General features: G+C 39.8%; 1 protein-coding gene across 1 annotated transcript in view; it reads right to left on the bottom strand.

Annotated features, from left to right (window-relative positions):
• Positions 1 to 1034: 1034 nt before the first annotated feature.
• The window catches only part of LOC145995305 (uncharacterized), an 86385-nt gene continuing 62700 nt past the window's right edge, over positions 1035 to 24719 (bottom strand). Inside the window, exon 2 of the mRNA XM_083131909.1 lies at positions 1035 to 2631. Within this exon, the coding sequence (XP_082988035.1) occupies positions 1441 to 2631 (1191 nt within the window). The 3' untranslated portion in view covers positions 1035 to 1440. The remainder of the gene's footprint in view (positions 2632 to 24719) is intronic.

Genomic DNA, 24719 nt, shown 5'->3' with positions numbered 1-24719 from the left:
ATTTTTTTTCAGTGTTTTAATGGTTTTAAGTATGAAATTATAAAGGAAAACAGTTCTGGCAGATATTTGCTTTCCTGGCACATCTAATATAAACAATGATAATAATTGGTACTGATTATACTACAGTAGTTCTGTAATTATTACCACCACTATTTCATTTTATATCAACGACCTGGTCTCCTTCCAAAAAATCCTGGTGACGTCCCATCAACTCTTGAAAACCATATTTTTTTAGGGGTGCCTGGGGGCCGTAACATAAGTTTTTTGCTGAAATCTCCATTCCCATCATTGCGCCATTCTTGAAATTGTGTGGTTACGGAAAATATTCTTTTGTAGTTACATTCGATTCAGCTGTACTCTTACACAAACACAATCACAGTGCTACATTTTGGTCAAGAGAGAGAGAGAGAGAGAGAGAAATATATATATATAGCTATATATGTGTGTGTGTGTGTGTGTGTGTGTGTGTGTGTGTGTGTGTGTGTGTGTGTGTGTGTGTGTGTGTGTGTGTGTGTGTGTGTGTGTGTGTGTGTGTGTGTGGACGTAGGTGTTCTTTGTGTATCTTCTTCCATTTTATCTAGTCCTTATCGCTGCGATTAGTTTAAAGAGACAGAACATCGACGCAAAACAAGTGAAATAAAAATTGTACAAATGAAACACAACTGTAAGACAAATATAGCTGTAAAAAATTACATTGCTCAATGTTAAGAGAGAACAAAAATTAAACAAAATGTAATGCTTGATAAAATCATCTCAAGGGGTTGATTACAAGAGACGAAATTATATCAAGGTGTCTGCACTATGTTGATCCAAGTCATTTGACAGAAAGTCAATAATATTTACGAATAGCAAGAAAATGTTGCATTGGAAACAATAGTTAGAGCTGTATTTGATAACTTTCCCTGATAGTAATCCGAAAGTTTTCTTAAAGCTATTAATTATAATTGGAAACAGATTTATTATTATTTTTCTCAAAATTTTTCTTTGCATCAATACTATAGTTGGTTACTGTCTAACTGAATATAAACATCCAATTGTATACAAAAACATTTTATTACAACTTCAAACATCCTCTGCCATAATAAATCATTGTTCAATACGCAATAGTACATGAGAACAGTGATAAAAGTTAACAAGAAATTTTATGATAAATCGTGTTGCATTGTTTGGAAAGGAGTTCAATCACTGACCTATGTCAGTTGATACAGGACGCCATTTTCACTGTTTCTAGGACGAAGAGAAGAAAATAAACGAGATATTAACTTGTGTTATAAATTACATGCTATGTACACGGATGTAACTGTATGGCTTCCAGGGAGCGATGACTGTGCTGGCATCTTTGCTGTAGATTTGACTCTTTCTGTTTCAGCAATGGCACTGCAGAGCAAACCTCAATAATGTTTTTTAAGAATGGGAAATAATGTCCAACAATGTCTCTGTTTACTTGCCAGTTGGGCGTCTGGCTCTGTTTTTCACAACCGTCTGCAAGTCGATCGCGTCACCGTTTGGAAATACGTACTTGTTGTTTTCATAATCCAGGTAGCCTTCATCCTTTTGTTCTTCCTCTTTCTTGTCGCACGGGTTTCCGCTGATGTAGGTGTACTCACGCTTGACGCCGTCGGGATCGGTGTATCCGTACTTTCCTCTGACGACGCAGTCTACTCCAATCGTCTCTTCCTTGAAAGTTCCGTCGTCGTTCTCAAATCCCCAGGTTATGCTTCCATCGTCGTTGTCGTAACGGTACTTCTTGATGATCTGAGCTACCGGTTTCTTGACTCTCTGGGACTTTACGTACGGTACTGCTTCCTCGTTCCTGATTTGCTGACGGACCTGCTGACGCGGCTGGGAACGTACCGGTTGCTGCTGGAACTGCTGTCTTTGCTGTCCTCTGACGTCGTCGTCGTAGCCTGACGGGACCTTCTTGACCTGGTTCTGCGGTCTCGAGCGTACCGGTTGGGTTGGGCGTGGCACGATTTGCGGCTGAGGAGATATGATTGGCTGAACGGGGCGCGGAACCGGTTGAGGGACCGCGTAGGGTGACGGTGAAGGTTGGATGGCAGCGATGGTGGTCTGCGGACGGAACGGTAAGGCATGGGCTCCTGGAGGGATCGGTATGTCTAGCGGGATTTGAGGACCGATGATACCGTCTTGCTGAGGTTCTTCGTCGTCGTACTCGTCTTCCTCTTCCACGACGGGCTTGATAGCCTGTGGAGAAGGGTTAGCAGGACGTCGCTCGGGAATTGTCAGCACCCTCTCTTGGGACTGTAGAGGAACTGCACCAGGGACGGCTCCAGGAATGACCGGTCTCCTTGGAAGAGCCCTGCTAGGAATGGCTGGGCCTTGTGGAGCTGGAGTCTGTTGAATCTGTGCCGATTGGGTTGGTCTCGGACGCAGCAGTCGCCTTGTTATCGGCCGTCTTAACCTTTGCACCGGAGTTTCGTCTGAAGAGTCGGGGTTGGCTTGCGGTCGTTGAGGTGCGTTGGCGGTTTCGCTGCGTAAGCGAGGTCTGGTGCGGAGTCCAGGACCACCACCGCCATACACCGCTCCTTGGGGAACTCCTACGGCATCCTGATTCGAATATCTGCTTCCTATTTGGGCCGATGAAATCGCGACAAGCGTCGCAAAAATCGCCTGGAAAAGAAGAAAATCACAATTTTAGAATCTATCCCCTGCATCATTCGTAATACAACAACGAATCTTTGAGTTTATTGAAAAAAATTAACTAGTTACGTCCATTTTGAGGAATTTGCTCAATATCAAGAGATTGTTGATATATAGTCTTCGGTTTACATAATACTAATAGAATGTTATGACATTCTTCAAAATATTTGTTACCTTATTTTTTTTAAAAAAAACAGATTTATCAGGAGTGTAGAACATACTAATACTGTTTTGCTTCTATCTTCAAAAAACTATAATAAAGTTTTTTATATAGTACATATGCTTCCCTCTATACACAAAAGCAGAAAATTAAATTTAATATCTTGATAAATGCCGAACGGGTTAAGGCGTTCACTCGTCTTGAGATCGTTCGCTGCGGGACGGCGTAGGTTCGAATCCGGCTCTGATTTGAATTTATTCGGCCTACGTATAGGGCCGGTGGCAACCCACCATCGTGAGGAAATTGGGAAGCTCCGAGTGAGTGAGCGTAACCCGGTCAAGAAGACCTACAACAACGGCTGGGTTCGTCGGGCTGATCACCCGTCACCCCAATACTGGTCTAAGATCTCCACGCTATAACAGATCACGGAGGAACAGTGTGGGAGGGAGACCAGCAGTCGGTAGGTAAGTCAAGGCCCTCCAAGGGCTGTAGCGCTGTGGGGTTATGTTATCTTGATAAATGATATGCGCAGAATATCCCAGTTCGACTAGCATAATGCAGAATTCTCCTTAATTTTGACAATTTCAATAATAATATTTAATCTCATAGGTGCCGTCTAAGTAGTACCAGTGTTCTATTTGAAAATTTATCGGTGCGCGGTGGGAAGGGGGGGGAGTCCAGTAACTTCTTTCGAAGCGTTGTGATATTATAGAATGTATATATCATCTCCCCAAGAGCTATAAATTGTAACAGATGTTCATAATCAGCTGTGGGCATGCAATGTACAATATGTACAAGTATAACCGAGTGTCACCATGTTATAAAACTTGAAAACGTGAATGTTCAAAAATGCAATTAAATTATGATTGTATTAACTGAATATGCTGAGATGATATTATTCGACTGATTCCATAAAACGGAAATGTTCTGTCGGTTCAATTTCCTTGAGTAATGTTCGGGAAGTGTCGCCGGTTCATTCCGAATCAGGGGTTTATCCAGGATTTTTCCCTTTGGGGGTGTTGGGAAGTTTTGGGGGGGTGTAAGTTTGGAAATGTTAAGTGCACATTTTGGACCATTTTAAAATGTTTGCCCTAATTCAATTTGTTCATAGATGTTTCCAGAGATTAACCCCCCCTCCCCTCCCTTCCCTTCACGTAACATTTCAGAAGAAAAAAAATGTCAAATGCTGGAAAAGATGGAAAATATATTTTTGTTACAATGTTAACATTTCAGTCTACAGTTCAGTACTTGATTTAATCAATCGTTAGACAAACACAAGAGATAACATTGAAAAACACAAAATTTAAACATATTATTACCAGGGATCATTTAATGCAATTCTTAAGCTAATTATAAAGAGATTAGGAACACTTGCGCAATATTTTTTTACTGTATTTGTATGGTTCTTATCGTAGGTGTAATTCACATATTATCGTGAGGGGTTCCCAATTCATCGATGAAATATCGGTGAGAATGCATTGCATGGGTGCGTGCGCTCTTGCCTGTCTGAAGTAGTAGTAATAAGTACATGTATCTGCAGATATAATATGACTCTTAAATAAATGACAATACTGCGAGCGAAGCGAGCAAGAAAATTTTTAGAACTATTTATTTGCAAACTTATAATGCACATTATTAATTAAACATAGCAACAATACTTTCATTTCACAGTATCCCACAATGTGTACTCTATACAATCTTGCTTTGCTCGTTCGGTGTCCTCTTTACCGCAGCACATGCCCCCTGCCCCCTCCTGTTCTAGTTACAGTTAGGAAATATGCATATATATAATTTTAATAGTTCTATGTTGCGAGTGAGTTCCAAATGCCGCTGGTGATTTCAAATCTCTGTTTAAACAATGATTCACAAACTGAAATAAAATAATGAAACTCTAGAGCATGGCCATGAAGACTTTAAAATATAGTGGGAAGTTGAGATGCATGTTTGATAGACAGCTGGGGCCTCCCACATGGCGCAGTGGTAGCGTTGTCGCCTTGTAATCAAGGGGTCCTGGGTTCGATACCCGGAAAAGGCTCAGAGTGGTTCGGATCCCACTTTAAACTGTAAGTCCAGTCCCGATTAGCCTTACTATGCATAACGTGGACTTAAAACACCAACTCAATCAATCTATCAATTGATAGACATCTGGTATTGCTTTTGAATGAAATCGATCAAGGAATTTCATATTGAAGTCTTTTTACCCTCACAAAACATTGGAAAATATGCTTGCCGCTGTTGAGAGTTTATCTTTCAAATACTGAACGAGATACTCTAGGGAATTGTGCCTCTTTGCCTTAAAAGAAAACTAAATAACATGTGCAAATAAACGCATGGCACGTTAGCTGCAAAGGAAAGGCAAGGAATTTTCACTTCTAATTTGAGGTAATGCTTTATTTTAAATTATTTTAAAATTGAGTAGCATTTTTTTCACTTTCCAACACAAAGAGCACAATGAAACAAGCAAAATTTTTCTCTCTCCAAGTTTTCCAACAAGCAGTGGCATGCATCGTCGTGTCCCCACTGGTGCGCCTATGGTCAAATATAAATTTGGGACTTAATGTAAATAAAATTTCTTTTTATGTTTAATTCCTTATACTTCCTTTGCTTCCTCTGAAAAGTTGGGGAAAAAAATAATATGTCATTATGTCGGGGAACAGACTAGATAAAAAGAGGAAGACAATTTTTACTAAATCTATATCTTTGCAAATTGACAATAACTTTAATAGGGTGCCAGTAATTTCACAGGGCACTACGACGTTAACGCTTTTCTGTTTATATCTGTTTTGCTTGTTTGGCAGACCATTTGTCCTTTGCACCCAGGCAAACCCCGCGTAACCTCCCCCCACCTTTTACAACTCTCTTTCTAATCTCTTATAAAATATAATTTATTTTACAAAGGTAAGAACTCTTAAGGCCACAAAAATTGTCACACACATCAACTATAGACGTGAATGAATCACTTAGGTTCTACGTGAATGAATCACTTAGGTTCTTCGTGAAATTCTTGCCGTTTTATATTGAATACTCGGTCAGTAAATTTTATATTGGTACTTTATGAATGGTTGGTTGATTTGGTGCTTTAAGTCCACTTTATGCACATTAAGGCTAATCGGAACTGGATCCGAACCACTATGTGCCTCCGCCGGGTATCGAACCCGGGGGTACTTTATCAATATCCGTTGGAAGAAATTATGCCTACCACTGCTTTTCTACTCGCCACTTTCGGTTTCTTTCTGTCTGGTTTCAATTTCTCTCTCTTCTTCAGCCAATTTTGCAGTAAAGTTTTAGACATTGTTACACTAAGTAGAACGACAACACACAAACTGAGATGCTACACTGAGACTGACCTAAGGCATTTGACTGTTCTCTTCTCTACCACTCCAAAATCATCCATCTCGCCCAAGTTACAGAAAATAGTGTTGCTAACCATTGTAAAACAATTCACTACAAGAGTCAAACCTGTATCTTTGAATTTTTTCCCTTACTTTTATCGTACATTTTTCACATAAAAGAATCATGGTCGTCCGCAGGATTTTTTACAGCAAGAGACAAGGAAAGTATTTTTTTACAGGGGGGCAAACAAGGGACATTTTCCCCAATAATAGTATTGTTCCCTCAAAAAACATTGCTTAAATTTGAATTTAACACATTCATGCAATAATTAACGCATATTATTATGGCTGAAATGAAATTATATGTGGAAAATATATAATTTCTGGTTGACTTTCATTTTCCGGGGGGCGGAAGCCTTCCGGACGCCCATGGAAAGAATTGAAAGGAAAATGAAACGAAATGTAAATTTCATTGACTCAGGGGTTGAATTTATAAACCTGTAACGTATTTAAGAAATATTTATTTAGGTATTCAAACGCTGAACTGTCAACACTGTGTGCGGTATGTGCTCCCTGGAAGGAGGGTTAGCGGTCAGTTTGACATTCTCCAGATGGCAGTGTCCCTTTCCTAGTGAAGCCTTGTAAGGGAGCTGGTGTTTGCAGGAAATCACTATGCTGAACATTCTACCCTCCTTCTTTGACATTTTGGTTGTAGTTGATCGAAAGGTCCATTGGACTTCGCTTCTTGTAGAGCTACAAATGGTTCCTTTATGTTGAAGTATTGTCATTCTATTGTTGATATAATAATCCATATTTACACCCCCCTGCAGGGGGTGTGTTCCTCTTTTCTGCTTGGGGGGGGTGTTCGTCAAAATTTGGGAGGGTGTTGGGGGGGTGTTAGGGGTGTGTGGATAAATCACTGTTCCGAATAGTGCCGAACTGTGCATTTATCTTCCACATTGAGTGGCAGTACAAGGTAACCACATTTTCTATCCGTCTCTGTAGCTTTTATTATGGATTTCGATCTATTTTCCCTCGTTATTTATTACCAAGTGGAAGCAAAGTTCTATATTCTCTCTCTCTTTGAAGCTTTCCATCTGCCCTTGCAGAAAAGGCGGCTTCTGTGAGCAAGAGAAAGTAGTTTCGCCAGAACTGAAGTAGAAGCGGGAAGTGGGTCTCTCTTCTGAACTAGGAAGCATGGCTTGCATTTAGCCCACGAACTTGATCGTGTTTATTGCTGATGTAATAGAGGAAGCTGTATGTTTGCACTAGTAACGTTATTCAATTAGCAGCACTGTAAAAAGAAAACTGCCAACATACCTGGCTCTTTTATTTTAGCGTTGGGTTCTGAGGATGAACTAATTTCAGTCTGCGAAAAGTTTCGTGCAAAGACTTGAAGGCTGATCTGGTCCCGATCTACTTTCGCGTGTCAATCTTTGATTTATTACATCAGGAAAGTGTCACTAGTAAATTGAAGAAATCAAACACTGATGTTAAAGCGACACAAAGAGTGGACCCAAGAGATTCACACCACAGTTCAGTCAATGTTTAACCTTAGTCCTGCTAAAATGGTGTTGATTATAACCATTCATCTTTCATATTTTAACATCAGTGAGGTTAAACATTAGCCAAAATGTAATGTGGGGCCACTGTCTCTGATGTTTTAGCACCATTTTTTTAATAGTGTGGATACTAAACCCTGAGGCACATTATCCGTGCCCCATGGACGCTTGGTGACTCAATTACCGGGCAGGACATCTAAACATACTCAACATGTGAGGATGTGTACCATTGTATTTTCTCTTTCACCAATGACATCTAAATATCATCAACATCGTAATAACTGCAAAGAGCAGTGTTCGAACTGGGGGAAAGGTGGGGACAATCCCGCCGACAGATGAAATGAAGATAGGACATACACTCATGCCTTGCCCATGGTACGAACCTGGGATCTTTGGCTTCGCACGACAACTTGGGGTCCGCGAACCCCAGGGAACTACTATACCCTCACACTAGGAATACAAATTGCTGCTATTAAGACCGACGTAAATAGACTTGTAAAATGCGGCACCAGCCGTCTCATTAAAGTAACATTAGGTCATCTTTCACTATTCAACATTATAGTTGTTGTTATTGTTATTGTGACAGTGCAATAGGATATCCTTGGTGAGCAACTTTATGAGCGTACTCATCTTTTACCTGCTCTCTATGGACATGCAAAATCAGGAGCCTATGGGTTCTTTTTGTAGTCAGCAAAACAGAAAATATATTAAATTCGATATTCTATTTGATCAATCCACTCTGAGCAACATATTAATTCACCACATGCGTATATATCGTTACATAAGAATTGTACATACATACACATATATATACATACATATCATAACGTATAGAAACTGTGTTGCTTCTCGTGCTTCCATTTATCACCATCTACCTAAGTTCTCTCTTGTTCTGGCCTGTAACATGGTAGTGCAAGGATGCTTAGTCTTTCTTTGGAAGCTGATAATAATATTGATTTAATAGGATCGTCGACACTTTCACAGCGCGCTACAACTATACTCTTTTCAATTATTTTTTTTCCCGTTCGGCGCATTCTTTGCCTCGGCGCCCGAAGCTCTGGTGATATCACCTCTGGTATGTTATCAGAATCTTCATTCAGTTCTGCCTGCGGCCGGATATAAATATCAAAAACACAAGCAAGGGGTGTGGCATCAAGCTGTTGGGTAACCTGCACGTACCTCCCCACGGCGTAACTATTTAACCGGGTCCGAAGAGACCAATGACAGACGAGCAAGGCAAGCGGGTTCTATTGCACTCGAACACGTTCTGCAGCGAACTAGATCACTGTGGGAGGTGAAAAAAGCGTCCTTGGCTTCGATACGAAAGTATGCGTGCTGTCAGTCTGTCATTTAAGGTGTAATTGTAACACGTGATACGTATGTGTCCTTTGAATCGAAAGCGAAGCGAGATTTAGTTTTGGAAATCTTTGCTTCAAAGTCAAGTTGTTACTTTAAGTAACTGAAACTCGGTAAAAAGTAAATGAAACACAAAGAACCGCGGTGGTTCAGTAGGGTCGACCTCCGTGGCTCAGTGGACAGCGCTATGACGCCAGGGGTCCTGGATTCGAATCCTGGAAAAGATATAGATATTTGTACTTGTGTGTTCTGAATAAAACAAAAGTCGAGAATTAAATCAAATTGAATCAGAAAACAATAAAGGGAATGGCAAGGTGTGAAACTACAGCTTAGGTATTTTCTTTCTGCTCTCGGGTTCACTCAGCCTCTAATAAATGGGTACCTGATGAGGGGTAAAGGCGTCCGGAGCATGGAGCTCATCACATCAGCACAGATAGCTGAGATTGTGAATATGTGAGACCCTACCTTCACGTACCCGATATGTCTTCACTGCATGTTTCAATGTGCAGGGATTAGCTTTACCTCTTTTTATCTTTTAAAAATGAAATACAAGTTTAGCTAAGAAATTTCTTTGCTAAACTTGAACTTCAATTTAGAGAATCCCCAACAAAAAACTATATTTATTGCAAGTACTTACTTTCTGCTTAGAAGATTTTGATTGATTGTCTTTATTTTACTTCGCTTTTTGTGCCAATTTTGGCTAATTGCGAAGATGGGGATGAGTGATGACATGATGAAATTGATGAATGGACACTCACAAACATCCATGCCCAGGTCGGGATTCGAACCCGGGACCCCTGGCGTTGTAGCGCGATGTGCTAACCACTTTTCTTTTTAAAAGGAATGCCCCTATTCGTCAGTATCCCCCGTCATTCACACATTTCTCAAACTTTCACACATGTCAATTTTTACTGTATTCTCGATTTTACTCATTTCGGACAAACACAGACAGCCAAGTCCTAGGCGGGATTCGAACCCGGGACCTCTGGCTTCGTAGCGCGCTATGTTTAGAAGGAAGGAATGTTAACAGTGGCGTGCCCAGGGGGGGGTTGGTGGGGGTTAAAACCCCCCCCATTGGTTTCGTCATTTAAAAAAAATCAAAGCAGAAATACATTTTATTTCATAAATTGCCAATATTGTAAAATGTTTACATTTGGCAATGAGAAATGTATTGCTTCTTCAATTACTTTTGATAATACTGGAGTTGAGTTACAGCAATGCACAAGCATTCATTCATTCCTTAGTCACTGAAAAGGAAGGAGAATTTCCTTCTCAGTATGGTCAAGAAAAGAGCCGCAACCCTTGGAATGCGAACTGAAGGAATCCCTCCTCCCCTTTCTTTCACCCACGATGACCCTCTTAGGAGAATGACCCTCCCTTTCCTGTTACGACAGTGCTGCTAACTTCCCTTTTCTTTCTTTCCCCTTCTTATACCATTTATACCAGCAGAGCAAAGTTCTGTGAGATTTGAATCACTACAATTAGTAGGCAAAGTAAGTCAAAATCTTATTTCGCACCTGGATGCATATTTATTTCAAAATATCAATAATTATAATAATAATAATGATTGTTGCAGGCAGTAGCGAGGCATGGTTTTACGAAGGAGGCAAGCAATGTTTTGTACAATAGCATGCCGGGAGGAAGGGAGGGATGCGTTATATAGCGCAACTGGCCCATTCAGTTCATAAACAAAATAAAAGCAATTAATATGCCAAAATATTATACGTTTTACTCTTGTGCTCTTTACAAATTAGATATTTTTTTCGCAACCAATTTCCAGCCTTCAGTTTATTGAATTTTCTTGTAACATGTGTGAAAGATCTCGCTTGAATTTGTGCGTAAATAATTTAGCAGTTGCCAACACTACTGGTTGCTGTCAACACTGGTGACGTAATTTGAGCTGGACCAAGCTGGATGCATGGTTCAGACATTCGACCGCCCGGTATCTTTGTCCCAAGTCCTGGTGTTCACTGGGGTTGTAGCGAGTTGCAGTCTGCAAGGTAGCAAGTCGAAGTGGTCGTGTTGTGTGTTACGTTTCTGCGTGTGTAATAGATTTTTGACGTGGAACTAAAGATGGATAGAAAAAATAGGAGAAATATATTATTAGATTATTTCAAAAAGAAACAAAAAATGGAAGTTGAAGCTTCACCTTCCACAAATAGAACGTCAGAAAAGGTCGATTTAAGTTCAGAGGAATTCCATCCGAATTGCGAGAGTGAAACGTGCGAACTTTCAGACTCTTGATATTCAACAAGAAGGCATAACAGAAGATATTGCAAACCTTGTTGCAAAATTATGTCAAGGAACTGTCGAGGTAAGTGACGTTCATTATTTGATAGCAGATATATCCATAGGCGGATTTAGAATTGTTTTTCTGGGAGAGCACAGCATGTGCTGTAAGCATACAATCGTGTGTGTGCAGGGGAGGGGTGTGCCCGCGTGTGTATGTCTGGAAGACGTGTGTAGGATGTCACCCTATATCACCAATAAACTTTCGCAGGGCGAGAGAACATCATGATGAACAAGTTTCCTCAATGATTTCAGGGGCCTCACCGATGGTGGTGTAATCAAAGAGGTCCTGGGTTTGATCCCCTGTGAAGGTGCATTGCACAGTGGTACGTATCCCGATTTAAACTTTAAGACCAGTCCCGATTAACGTATCTGAATATAAAATGGACTTTAAAATAATTTACTTTTTGTTTTGTTCACGAACCCTCGAAAAACGATATTACCTATCTTATAGATCCACCAAGGTATTTGAAACCCTGGCGTCGGAGCAGTGGCACTAATGTCGCTAGTGTATATGTATGCAACCACATTATAAAATCACGGTTGGCATGGACAGTTTTATTATTTTGTAGGAAAGGGATAAAGTTTGTATTACGACACGGGATAGACTAGATAGGCATCCTATTAACTGTAAATATTCCTTACAAATCTTCTGAATATTTCTCTTGTACAAACGCAACAAATACAATAAGTAATATGTATGTGCAGTAATAAATTCAAAAGCATCTTTTCTGGCATCAGTGGTCGAAGTAGGGGATGCTGCCTCCAGTTAAGAAAGTTTCACAAATCATACCCCCAATTAGAATAATTTTCATATTGAGCATCCTCCACCTACTGTATTGTCTCCATGTTGATCCATACAAGGATGTACCCCCTCGTATTTCCAAAATCGATCAAACATCCCCTCCCTTTTCGGCTACGAATTTGCATTTCGAGCACTGTCTGGCAAGATTTTGTCGGGCTCAGTGACAGATCCTGTGGTGCGGTACTGGGCTTCGGAGGGGAAGGGGGGAGTGGCCCCTTCAACAGTTGGTTTCGCCGTTCCATAACGTTAACATTATACAAAATTCCTCTCCATAGACCTAATATGAAAATGAATATGACACATTAATGACACTGTAGTAGAAAATGTTAATTACTGAAGCGGTTCGTATTTGTTTGTCGACTGTCAAAGAAATGTTTTGACCAATAATATAATAATACAATGCCAAAAATGTACACAATATTTAGCAAAACCATCTCCACAACAAGTACAATGTTGATTGATTTGATGTTTTAAATCCACTTTATGCACAGTAAGGCTAATCGGGACTGGGCCTAAAGTTTAAAGTGAGATCCGAAGCACTATTAGCCTCCACCGGGTATTGAACCCGGGACACCTTGATTACAAGGCGACGACGCTCACACTGAAATGAAACTGTGGTATCGTCATCTTGCAGCAATGCAAAGACGTCCAGTAAATGCTCTTGAAGCAATTGATATATGCAGTGAAGTAATATTTCCCTGGGTAAACACACGTTTGCTCATATTATGTACAATCCCGGTAACAACAACATCAAATGAGAAATCATTCTCAACTTTGAGGCACTTGAAGACCTATCTTCGAAATACCATTTGCGAAGAAAGATTAAATGGGTTAGCTGCTCTGAACATTCACCGGGATATAAAAGTTACTTGTGACGACATATTGTCAGAACTCGCACAGAAACCTCGATGCCTAAATTTCAGAATTTAAATTGTTGAACTGTGGTACCTTATTTATTACTGTCTTTAAGACATCAAGTAGTCTTAATCTCTTTAATGTTCTTACAATGTTGAGTGTACATATTTTTTGTTTAAAAATTATATTTGAGCAATTAAATATAAAATATTAATAATTTGGAAATATTCAAGCAGGTGCTTTTATATGATGCAATAAAAACATGAAGCATCCATAGCAAATACATTGATTGCGTTCATTGGGGTAAAATCCAAGTATATTAATTATCTAATTTATTACAAGAAATTTGACCTGTGAACTGGAAAATGTGTTAGATTCATAACCCCCCCCTTACGAAAATCCTGGGCACGCGCCTGAATGTTAACCTTAAATACGACAATTGTAGGTTGCAAGCTCGCTTTAATAAAACTAACGAGAAATGAGATATAAATAACCTACCAAACACCATCCTATTTCTAACAAATGGTTCACTCAGCAAGTAAACATTACAAAGTGTTCGTGATGTGTGTTTGAGAGCGTACGACATAACGGAGACTCTGCTTTAACTTGGGTGCAATACCTTGTATTGGTTTATATATTGTTACGTTTTTATACAACGTTTTATATGACACTTTTGTCTAATCACGACGACGAAGATGTAACACTTAAATTCAAGCCTCGGGTCAGGACTCGAACCTGAAACCTTCAGTAGTGTAATCCAGAGTCGCCATATAAAGAAGCGTAGAGTAAGATTTCAAAATCGAGTCGACAAGTTTTCCAAGGCATGGAGTGTTTCCAGAAGCAAGGTTGCCAGATGTAACTCGAGGATGGCTACTGCTTAAGCGTAAGAACTATTTAGCATTTGACACGTGAGGTGATAACATCGATGAAACCATCTGGTTCATTTCAAATGAGCGGTACAGTGGGATCCATGAGTATTACCGTGCAAATTGTCCATGACTATTTTCAGTAACTTTTTTCTTACATCCTATGTGTTTTTAAGCGATGGATTTTTATGTATGCTGGTGCAGAAGTTATCAACATCTTGTTTTGAGTTTTCTTTGAATTCTTGAAGCTCTTATCAGGTCAAATAAAGTGCACGAACATGGTGATGGACAATTTGCACGATAATACTCATGGATCCCACTGTACATGAAGCAACTACAAGATTAAAGGAACCGAAGCGATGTGGCAACTCTGTAGAAACTAGCTCTTTACCCAGCGGCTCACTCACCCACCTTCGTAGCTTCATCTCACTCTAGAATATTTCAGACTCCTCGTCTAATGCTTATCGGTTTACTCTATCTTGGGGATCAAAACATTGCATAAAACACTGAGTGATGTGGCTGAATTGAGTGTCGCCTAGCGGCAGGGATGTGAACTGTCAGCTTAACAAAACATACACGTACAAACTGTTTGCGTTCCTCGATCTTTCTGGACTGGTTTCATTAACGTAACTTCAATAGTTTACTTGCAATAAATTTTTGTAACCCCTCAACTATTTATGAAACACCCGGCATATTTAAACAGTAAAGAAATGAACTGTCGTTAAAACAGTCCCTAAAATTTGTTATTTCTATTCCTCTTTAACGGACAAGCCAGGTAATTGTATACAAATCAAGAGGCAGTACACGATGCATTGTGAGGGCAGTGTGCAGGTTGTGGGAATTTGAGAGTGTTTCTCAAGTCCCAAACAAAACCAATTTTCTCCCGGCTACATTTGGTGCCGTTTTCTGAGTGTGTTAGCCAGTCCTTGATTGCCCAAAGCATAAAGAGAATCATTCGGAAAACACAATTTGGCCCAGACGAGAAGATAAATAAAAAATACGAGTAATATACTTTCTGCAACCACAAAGAGTCCTTCTGAAATACTGACCACAATGTAACATTCTGCAAGTGCAACACGTATTCCTGGTAACTGATACCAGGTTATCGCACTCTCCTACAGGGTATGATAATGAGTGACCATGAAGACGCGTGAGTGGATTAAGGCATGTGCTTCTTCTTCACAACCTCCAAATATGCTAATGCCTCTGCTCACTTTAGAAACCCACCAGAACTTCTCTTTGCCAAGGTTGGTAGCATTGTCCAGCAGAACTACATCATAAATTAACGAAGAATATTGCGGGGAACTAAAGGTCCATTTTTGAAACGGTCGGATTGGACAACTCTGGCAAATAAACTTCGTGGCAGCAGTTGCTAAGCAATTTTGCACAGTGTGGAGATTGCATCGTGAATGAGCAGTGAGACGGTTCCTAGAAATCCGCCATATGGCAAATTATTAAGTCCAAGTTGAATCAAAGAGAATTTACTTCTAGTGTGAGACTTACTAGGTCTAAATACCTTGCAGTCATTTGCGCACACATTCCAATATTTGCCCTTTTCGTTTATTACAAGTCTGCAACTACCAACATTTAATTTCCTCGCTTTCACTATAGCTTTCCTATTATATATTAAGTATTTGCATTTAGTAGTCTTTATAAACTATTTTCATCCTCTCAACATATTTCCAGTCTTTGTCCAAATACAATGTAAGTTACAAGATTCCTTGTTTACATTTCTTCTCCTCTCTACCCCTCCCTCCCTCCCTCCTTCCCTCCCATCATCTCTCTCGTAATCAATTTTAGATTAATTTATGTCCCTATTGTGCTTTTTTTCTCTTGTCTGGAGGAGAATGTGACAATTGCCCGCATATAGAATATTCTGCGCTGTCATCCTCCATTTTGTGTTCGAATTGTAACCATCCCCCAGTCTTAACCAGACCAATTCAGATCTACCTTTAGCCCCTCGTCCTGATTCTTTACCAATTCTTTAGTTGCAGCAGGTCGAATCGAAAGGATCTGCGAAGAAATCGCCCAGATTCCTGTAGACATCTTAACGTCTAACTATGCAGGATGTCCCCTGATAACTGCAGCAAAAATGGTCGTCATCTACTTGACGTCATCATCAAGGCAAAAACCATCGGCTTGAGATGGCATCCCCTGTACTGTTCATTTCCATGATTAAATCTCTTGCATCTGTTCATTCTCGTCTCTACACCTCAGCTTCAAAATATCCTGTCTTTTTAGACACCCTTTACTTTGAGGTCTAATTTACAAAAGCCTCGAACGACAATATACAGGGTGGTACAAAAGTATGGAGACATCCGAAAAACAGTTGAATGACATACTGTTCCGCAGAACTAACACTGTGGGTTTGTAATAGGGATGAGAGAGGAGGGTGACGATGACTGTTACCATCACGAAAGCCGCCATCTTGGATTCAATTTCAAAAAATTTAATGGAAGCCGTAGCTTATGACTAGGGAACGGATTTTAATGTGCAGGACCTTTCCAGAAATACAGCTGTTTTCATGAACACACTTAGCTGCACCTTTTTGCACCTTTTCTTGAGATTAGCACATTTATCCCCTTTTTACCCCCTCTTTGATGCTTCAGCACCTTTTTTCTTCGTTTTCTTTCATGTTTTGTTAAAAAAAAAAAGTTGAGACAGAAAAATAAATGGTTATCACTCTTCTTGAGCAGCTACATACAATCCTATAGTCTCATTTTGTAGAGCAGAACGAGAGCTATGAAATGGTATAATATAATCATTGCAGCCCCAATAGTTCCCAAGATAATTTAGCAAAATTCGCGAGAGAAAACACAAAATTCAAGAAAATCTTCTCGGCAGAACCACAGTTCTCTATTCGGTCTGTGTCATTATACATGTACAGAAGGCGCAGAAAAAGTGAGATTTGAATAAAGGCATTTTATCAGCACCTTTTTGAAAAATTTTCAGAACCCTTTTTTTTCTTTTTCCGACCATAATTTTGCACCTTAAAATCCCTTTCCTACTTATGACACCTCAATTGAATAGGACATTTTCTCAGGAGTTCAATGATATGCTTATTGTTTGTTCTAGTACTCCTTTCGAATAACCTGTTTCGAAACTTGCATTCGGATCAAAATACATGTGAAAAGTATTTAACAGCAAAGAACATGGCAGGGAGTGAAAGTGATATCTTACAGGATTCTGGCATGCGCATGCAGACATCGAACAACCTGCACCTCCGACAAAAAATATAAGAAAAAAGAAAGTTCCTATATGGGATGCAGACTACAATCTCGAGCCTCGCCCATTGTGACTCAGTCGTTTATTGTTGGCCAACAATCCGGTCGCTTCTCGTCGCATTCCTTCGGTCTTTGTGACTGGCTGCACTTTTCTTTCTTTCTCTTGCTTTCCCAGAGTAGCCACAAAGCTATTACATTGCGGATGAGGCGTTTAGCTGCTCTGGATATCACTCGCTCCGACGGTGGAGTAAATTACAGTGTCCTTTGTTCACTCTAAATAACGAAATAATATCCATTTGAGATCTGTTATATCGTTTTGACGCACAATGCCTTTAGTTTCTCTTGTCAGCTTCCCTTCTTGGCGGCAGACGGTGTGAAATGTCATTTTTGCTCTGTTTAGTGTGAAATCGTACCTCCGAGCATTATATTCTACACGGTGGTTCAGAAAGATTCACACTTCATTCACACATCGGAAACGCATAAGGATTGACAAATAACTTCCTGCCAGTTACTTTAGATCAGTAACGAATATATATGTAACATGCGTGTGGGTGTGTACCACTGCACATTGAAACACGCCTTGAAAGAATATGCGAGATGTGGCCCCATATACAATATCGACAATTTTGTGAAGGTGTGGTGATGAGCACCACGCTCCGACCGCCTTTACCTCCAGGTGCCCATTTATTAGGGACTGAGCGAAACCCAGAGTCACTCCATTCAAAGAAGTTGCTGGAAAAATCCCCCCTGAAATTTCCCACCCTGGAAATCGAACCTACGTCTCCCGCTTAACAAACGCCAGACTAACTTTTAAAACTTGTAACATTGGCTTCTTTTTTCAGTGCTTTTCAACTTCCCTTCCTTCCATAATTGGGCAAGGATAAGTTAGGTTAGATTAGGTTGTTAGCTACACTCTAAAGGCAGCAGACGATTGAAGATTTTGTTTTCACCAAAATCGACACCTATTTTCTGAGTTTTCTTATGCCTCGATTTCTTCACAACATGGTGCTCTGACGTATAAGAAACAATGCCGTCCGTGTAACGCAGTGCCTTGGTGACATTTAAAGACGAAAATGCTTTGTAATGTCACAAATCGAAGTCGCTCATGCGAGAGCATGGACCTAAAAGCGAAACTAAGGAAAAATGGCGATTGTTCGGAGGATCTTTAAGAAATGGTTGGATTTTGAGGTCATTTCTTGTCGATTTTTTTTATTGGTCCTTTGTGGAAGATGGGTTTAATTGTCAATCAGGTAAGGGTTTGGCAAAGTTTGTTCCAAGTACACTCTTTTGAGCAGATGGGCTAAAAGGGACTGGACCCACAGTTAAAAATACAATTTAAACCACTACACCGTGACCCTACTTGGAAACGAACCTCGAATACAAGGTGTTCCAATTGGAAGGCCAGGATTCGATCCTCGAGGTGAATTATCACAGGTGGTAATGTTTCAAAGAATGTCCCTGCGTAAAATGGCTCTGCAGCTCTCACACCCTCTATGGATCAAATAGCATAACTGTAGCGGCTTCCCTTCAAAAGAGCAGACTATAGTAGGAGTACTGTCAGCGAAAACCAACCACGTCGGCAAACCGGTCACCGCTGTTGCCAAACTTTGCTGCACCCCTACTGATAGGGTCAGTTGGCTCTGTATGTTGACTTTCTATCTTTTACTGCCGCTGTGTGGCAGTAAATATAATAGGTGTGCGACATGGAAGGTTCGTTTTTATTGTGCTTGTTGTGGTGTTAGTGTTTGTACTTTGTAGTGGTTCTAGGACCTATAAGTTCGTAGGCGAGGAGATGGTGGTGCAGGCACAAAAGCTAATTGAAAAAGTACCGTGCAAAGAATTATTGCAGTGTATAAAGCGCTTCTGCCGTGTAGCAGAAAATACAAGTGTATCGGCAACAGTGCTCACGTGACTCAGCACGGACTGGCGGGAAGCCAGTTAGCTCTATAATGAACGCGTACTGGCGACAACCCTAGTTGTAAAAGTGGCCGGAGCATGCTGATCACAACACCTCTACTATGGCCTATATCGGGAATGTGTGAGAAACTTACCTCAACCTTACACCCATTCAAGTGCATTTATCACGGTGTAACGCACAAGGAATAGTTTTACAATACAATATTCCACTAAGGCCACGATAAAAGAATATCAATATCTAAAAGTCTATCAACCATAGCTCTCCAATAAGCAAGAAAGAACCCGAGTTGAAATGTTACAAACTCCTCGAATCTCGTCAATCGTAACAATCTGCAGTCATTGCCTTTACAATATTTGCCTGGGAGGAAGAGAGGAGTAATCATCTTTGACATTTACACGTGTAAATTCACGGCAAGCAAAGGTCAACGAAATGAAAATGGGAAAAGTTGTAAGCATGACAATAATTCTTTCCGCTTTGAAGAAGCGTGACCTTTCCGAGCCAGGCGAATCCCTCAAACAAATCGTACGCAACGCTTCCTGGCTCGTCTGGCATTTAACCTTAGCATCGTTTATTTGTCTTCCCTGTTGATCATCATAAACAAAAACTCTGGCAGTGTTTCCAGAATCTGAGTCTAAAATTTCCCCTTGTGGTACAGTTTTTCCCTTCATCTCGGAGAAATTGAAATCCACCATCACAAAACTATACCAATCGCTGATTGATCTCCTACTTATGGCCAATCGCGAAGCTGATGATGAAAGATGATAAGATGAAATTGCTGAAGAGCAATCATAAACGCACATGGGCAGAACACAACAGTAGTCCCACAAAGGATTATAATGGCTGAGAGCCCAAACGCCAGTCTCTCGTTAGTCTTCCAAATACAGTCCACGGTGTACTACGTGGAAGTAAGGTTGACATTTGGGTGTCGTCAGAAAAGGTGAACCTTTACACCCCTTCAACATCAACCATTATTACTATAGTTATTATTAGTATGAGGCTCATAGGAAAACATGGGTTTGATTTAATCAATGAAATAAAGGTAAGAATAACAAAATCATAAAGATTGTTGGTATAGAATTATACAGTTTGCGAAAAATAAAAATACGAGAATTTTCATGTCAATAATTAACATTAGCTTTGCACTAGCTTTGTTACCATAAGCATTTTAAAAATCAGATAATTCAAATGGTATTGACTGTTACAAAGCCAAATCTAAATTTTTAATGTTTTTTGGGGGGAGGAGGAGAAATTCCGCGACGGGAGAAAGGAAAATATATTTCTCACTTCTTAGAGCTTGACTATAACATGTGAAGCAACTATGTTCAAATTTCCTTGCACTTTTTGACATTTCTCATAATATTCCTCTTTCCCCTTTTTACTAAAATTCAACCTGGATTTCCCTGCGTCCAGAGTAATTTCCCTTCACTTCCAACACTGATCTCAACTGCCCCGAGGAGCATCGTTGGTTCCTCTTCTTGTGCGTGCGGAAGACTGGAGATTATATCTCCTGCCTGAAGGAGCTAAACTTTCATTCTGGACCATTAAGTTGAGGCCTGAGAGGCACGGTCCCCCCGAAACTTCCATTCCCTCACCCCCAATTTTTCCGTGGCTTTTATGCATAAATGTAAAAAATTGCTACTATATATTAATAAAACAAAAGTGGCACATAAATTATATGTCCGTTATGTGATGAATATTATTAACACGCTAGGCTAGCTTCGTCCCAGGTCCGAAGCGGTTTTTTTTTTTTTGTGCGTAAATAAATACACACACACACACCACCTTCAGTCTGCCTCAGTGAAGACAAGCATGCATGTTCTTTGAAAGACTTGGATCTATTATTGTAAATTCCGGAAACTTAAATCTTCTAGAACACAATGGAAACCTAATCGATAGGGTCTTCCATGGTGAGAACAACATTGCTCCTCTAACCCCTTAAATATCCGCAACCAAGGGAAATAGTAAAGTTAAAAGGGTTGTCTAGTATCCAGGATAGTTTATTTAAAATATATATTTTATACCACGCCTGATCAAACGGCCGTATGGGCGCTTTCGTCCACATGTGAGAACTGTAGTGGTACTGTAGCGTTTTAAGAGGGGAGGCATCGTCGGTCGCGTTCATGCAATATGAAACCTTTCTTCATCCGAAAGTATTGTATTGTATTGTAATCAAGGCTGAAGGAACAGGAGGTGGTAATGTGAAAGGAGGACGCCTTCCCCGCAGTATTTTGATTGATTGATTGAATTGGTATTTTAAGTCCACTTTATTCACAGTAAGGCTAATCGGGACTGAAGCTACAGTTTAAAGTGGGATCCTAACCACTATGTGCCTCCACCGGGTATCGAACCCGGGACTCCTTGATTACAAGACGACGACGCTACCATCTCCGCAGTATTTTTACATACTCTGCCTTGCTGCTTACTGGCCTTCAGGTGTAGTGGGCAGGCGTGAAGCTCACAGTTCTCGATAACCGGTGGATGCACTTGTGATTCGGATCCTGTTTTAAACTGTAGCCTTTTTGTGGATAGAGTGTACTTAAATACAAACTCGTATGAAGAATAATCCCTTTATTTATTAAGGTATAAATTATACAATGATACAAACTCTCCTAAAAAGTTGTTAAATCATGTTTACGTTTAGCATTCTAAGTTGAGTAAACATTTAAGCAACCCTCTTAGGACTGTGGACATAACGAGTTGAACATGCATACGTGATCTTCTCGCTTCCTTTTACACATTCTCACTTTAATTGTACTCTTCATTTCCGTGATTCTCAATTCATAACCACCTTGTCACGCTGAAACATTCACAACAATGAGACAGAAATGAGGGAATGGTGTCGAGTATTATAATGGGAGCACAACCTTAGCACAAGCTGTCGATTGCTTTTGCATTATCTTCTAAGTGGAACTTGAATGCTGCTTTCTAAGGGAAATTCTTTCCAAACACCTGACTTCATTGTGTTCTTGGTTTTACAAAACTGTGCTAGTCATCTGCCATCCGACATAAGGAGTATTGGGTCATTTCAAGCAACGCTTTCAAGTCTCCAGTATTGAATTATTTAATAGAACATACTGTACTTAACAATGCAACGATTATTAAGGAAAGTAAATTTGTGGCACTCGACTTTCATTATGTCAATTTTTTTGTTTTTGTACCTTGTTTAAATTTGAATTTTTCTGTTCCTCCTTATTTTACCTCCTCTTGTGCCTCTTCACGCTAATCGCGACGATGTGGATGAATGAAGATTAAATGAAGGGATACTCGCAAATGTACACCTATGACCATGCCAGGACTCGAACACGGAATCTTCAGTGATGAGATTGAGACACCCATTCAATGGCCGTGGTGTTTTCTTTTTGAATTTGTTAAAATGCAATCTTATAAAACTGGGATTCATCATCTGTATTTAGCCACAATATACTACAAATCTAAATAAGTTTAATGTATTGTGTATATTGTGACATCGAATATGTCGATCTTGCTACTTATCGCTCCGGGTTCTAATCTCGGCTTAGGCATAAGTGTAGAGCTTCATCTTATTTACGTGTGGACCTTTTCACCCTACTTGGAGATATGTGGTCTTGAGGAGTGCACGAGTGCGGATTCTGTTCTTTGTCTCTAAGAGTGAAAGGTTTTCTGGTTCAAACTATGACATTGTTGAACAGCGTCTCTCCAGGGTTTTTTTTCATCACCTTCTGCCTTGGAACTTCCTATCTAAGCCCAGTTTTGCTATGCTTTGATTATTTTGTCTCATTGTATGCCCTATACTTTCCATTTCCTGTACCTCAGGCTGATTCATTTCTCCACTTCTCCATAGCTACTGGTTGCTTACTATTTTTAGCCATCTAATTCCTAAAATGAATCTTAAGGAAATGTTTATATGTGCTTTTAGTTCATTTCTCATAACCCCAGTTTCATTTCATATTCCACGTGCATGAAATGTCATTACTAGAGCTCCGATTTGTATGTAATTACATATTCTATTACTTTCTAGATACATACCTTGAACAGGAAAATGTCAACGAATTATATAACTGACGTGATTTTGCATAAGTTTCACATTACATATTTTTACATATTTGCCAGGATATTACATATTTTACATATTTGCTCATTTACTTTACATAAAACAACATATTTCAATATTTTTTTTCTATCTTGATCCTTTTTCTTATATTTTCGATTTCTGAAACATGATGAAGAAACTTTGTAGCTCATGTGATGTCATATTTTATAATCAATGAGATGCTTAGTGCTTACGGTCACTTAAAATAGACTGTCGAAAGACAGGCTGAAGATCAAAAGAAAATTACGGGAACTGTTATTTACCGAAAGATGTTGGAGTTTCTCCCCTCCCCCTTTTCTGGTTTTATATTTTCGTTTCACTTTTAGATTTATACAAAGCATCTAGAAACTTGGCATCGATGGTCAAGAAAGCTAGTATCTTGTACGTAGAGAGTTACACAATATGTTCCCTTGTACAAAAAGTTCAAAAGTAGCTTTGTATTTTCATTCGATTGTTGTAACTATAGATGCTTCTTGTTACAATTTGTTTCGAAAGTTACAAAGAGCTCTCTTATTTACATATTATACAATAATTTGCGATGTGAAAAGTAATTAATAGTTGACAAAATTGGTTTCTTGAATATGTACACATTGTTCTGCTTTCCTTGAGTTTATAAGCTTAATATAAATTTGAATTTGAACAACTTATGTCCTTAGAATTATGTTGAATATGTTAAAATAAAATAGATATCTAGCAGTATTATTGAAATTGCTTGGATACTCGATTGTTATTAATATTACATATTCTTTGATACCACATATTTATGTACATATTTTGTACTTTGATATTACATAAAAGTCCTGGGTCTGGTCATGACTGGCGTGCTTGCCCTGTTCTCGTACGTGCCGAACGCTGACCTTTGTGTAGCAGAAACGAAGTTGTCGCTATCTGCTATAAAGCCAGGCTACGGATGAGCTACAAGGGAATGCACGAATGTATGTGCAGCACGCTAAACACTCGTCACAGTAAGGATTAGACAACGATGTGGCAACAGCATGGGCGAGAGAGCTGGTTCTCTGCTCCCATTTGCTCCTCTCGGCCCAGCAGACGTCATTTTCCTTGTTTCTAATTGCCACAGGAACTGTGGACTGATCGCTAGCGCGGGAAAGCTAATGGGTGCGACCAAACGCGGTCAAATCATCATTAAGCACCATAATACCCAAGTCGCAGAAGAGCGAGGAAAAACATAATAAATACAAATGTGGCATATATTCGTAACAGATACAAAAACATGCCTTTATTGGTTTTACAAATCTTCCTTCAACAGCGACAGAATGAACTCTCACGTGGGATACCATCATCCTTGCACTTGGTGGAACAGTACAAGGTCCACTTTACATTGTACCAGTGAAGGGTCATTCGGCAAAAGATGGAAGTGATATTTTGTGTTCCATTGTTTTACATTTCCTTGTATTCAGAACCCTTCACCCTCTTCGTCAGGAACAAACGCTTATTGCCAGGCACAAACAGCTTTATGAATGGAAGAGATTATCTGTTGAGGATCTATCTTCCACATGACCGCTCAGCGGGAATGCTTTCAATGCTCGCTTGAGTACCTGAGAGATCGCAGTTTATTAAATGCTACATTTCACTTAACGAGTTCCTCTTCTAACACATGAACC

This window comes from Lepisma saccharinum, chromosome 11 (genome assembly GCF_977018435.1).
Source record: "Lepisma saccharinum chromosome 11, izLepSacc3.1, whole genome shotgun sequence".
Lineage (NCBI taxonomy): Eukaryota > Metazoa > Arthropoda > Insecta > Zygentoma > Lepismatidae > Lepisma > Lepisma saccharinum.
Note: the sequence above shows the minus strand (reverse complement) of the source record. Positions and strands in the feature narration are given on the sequence as shown.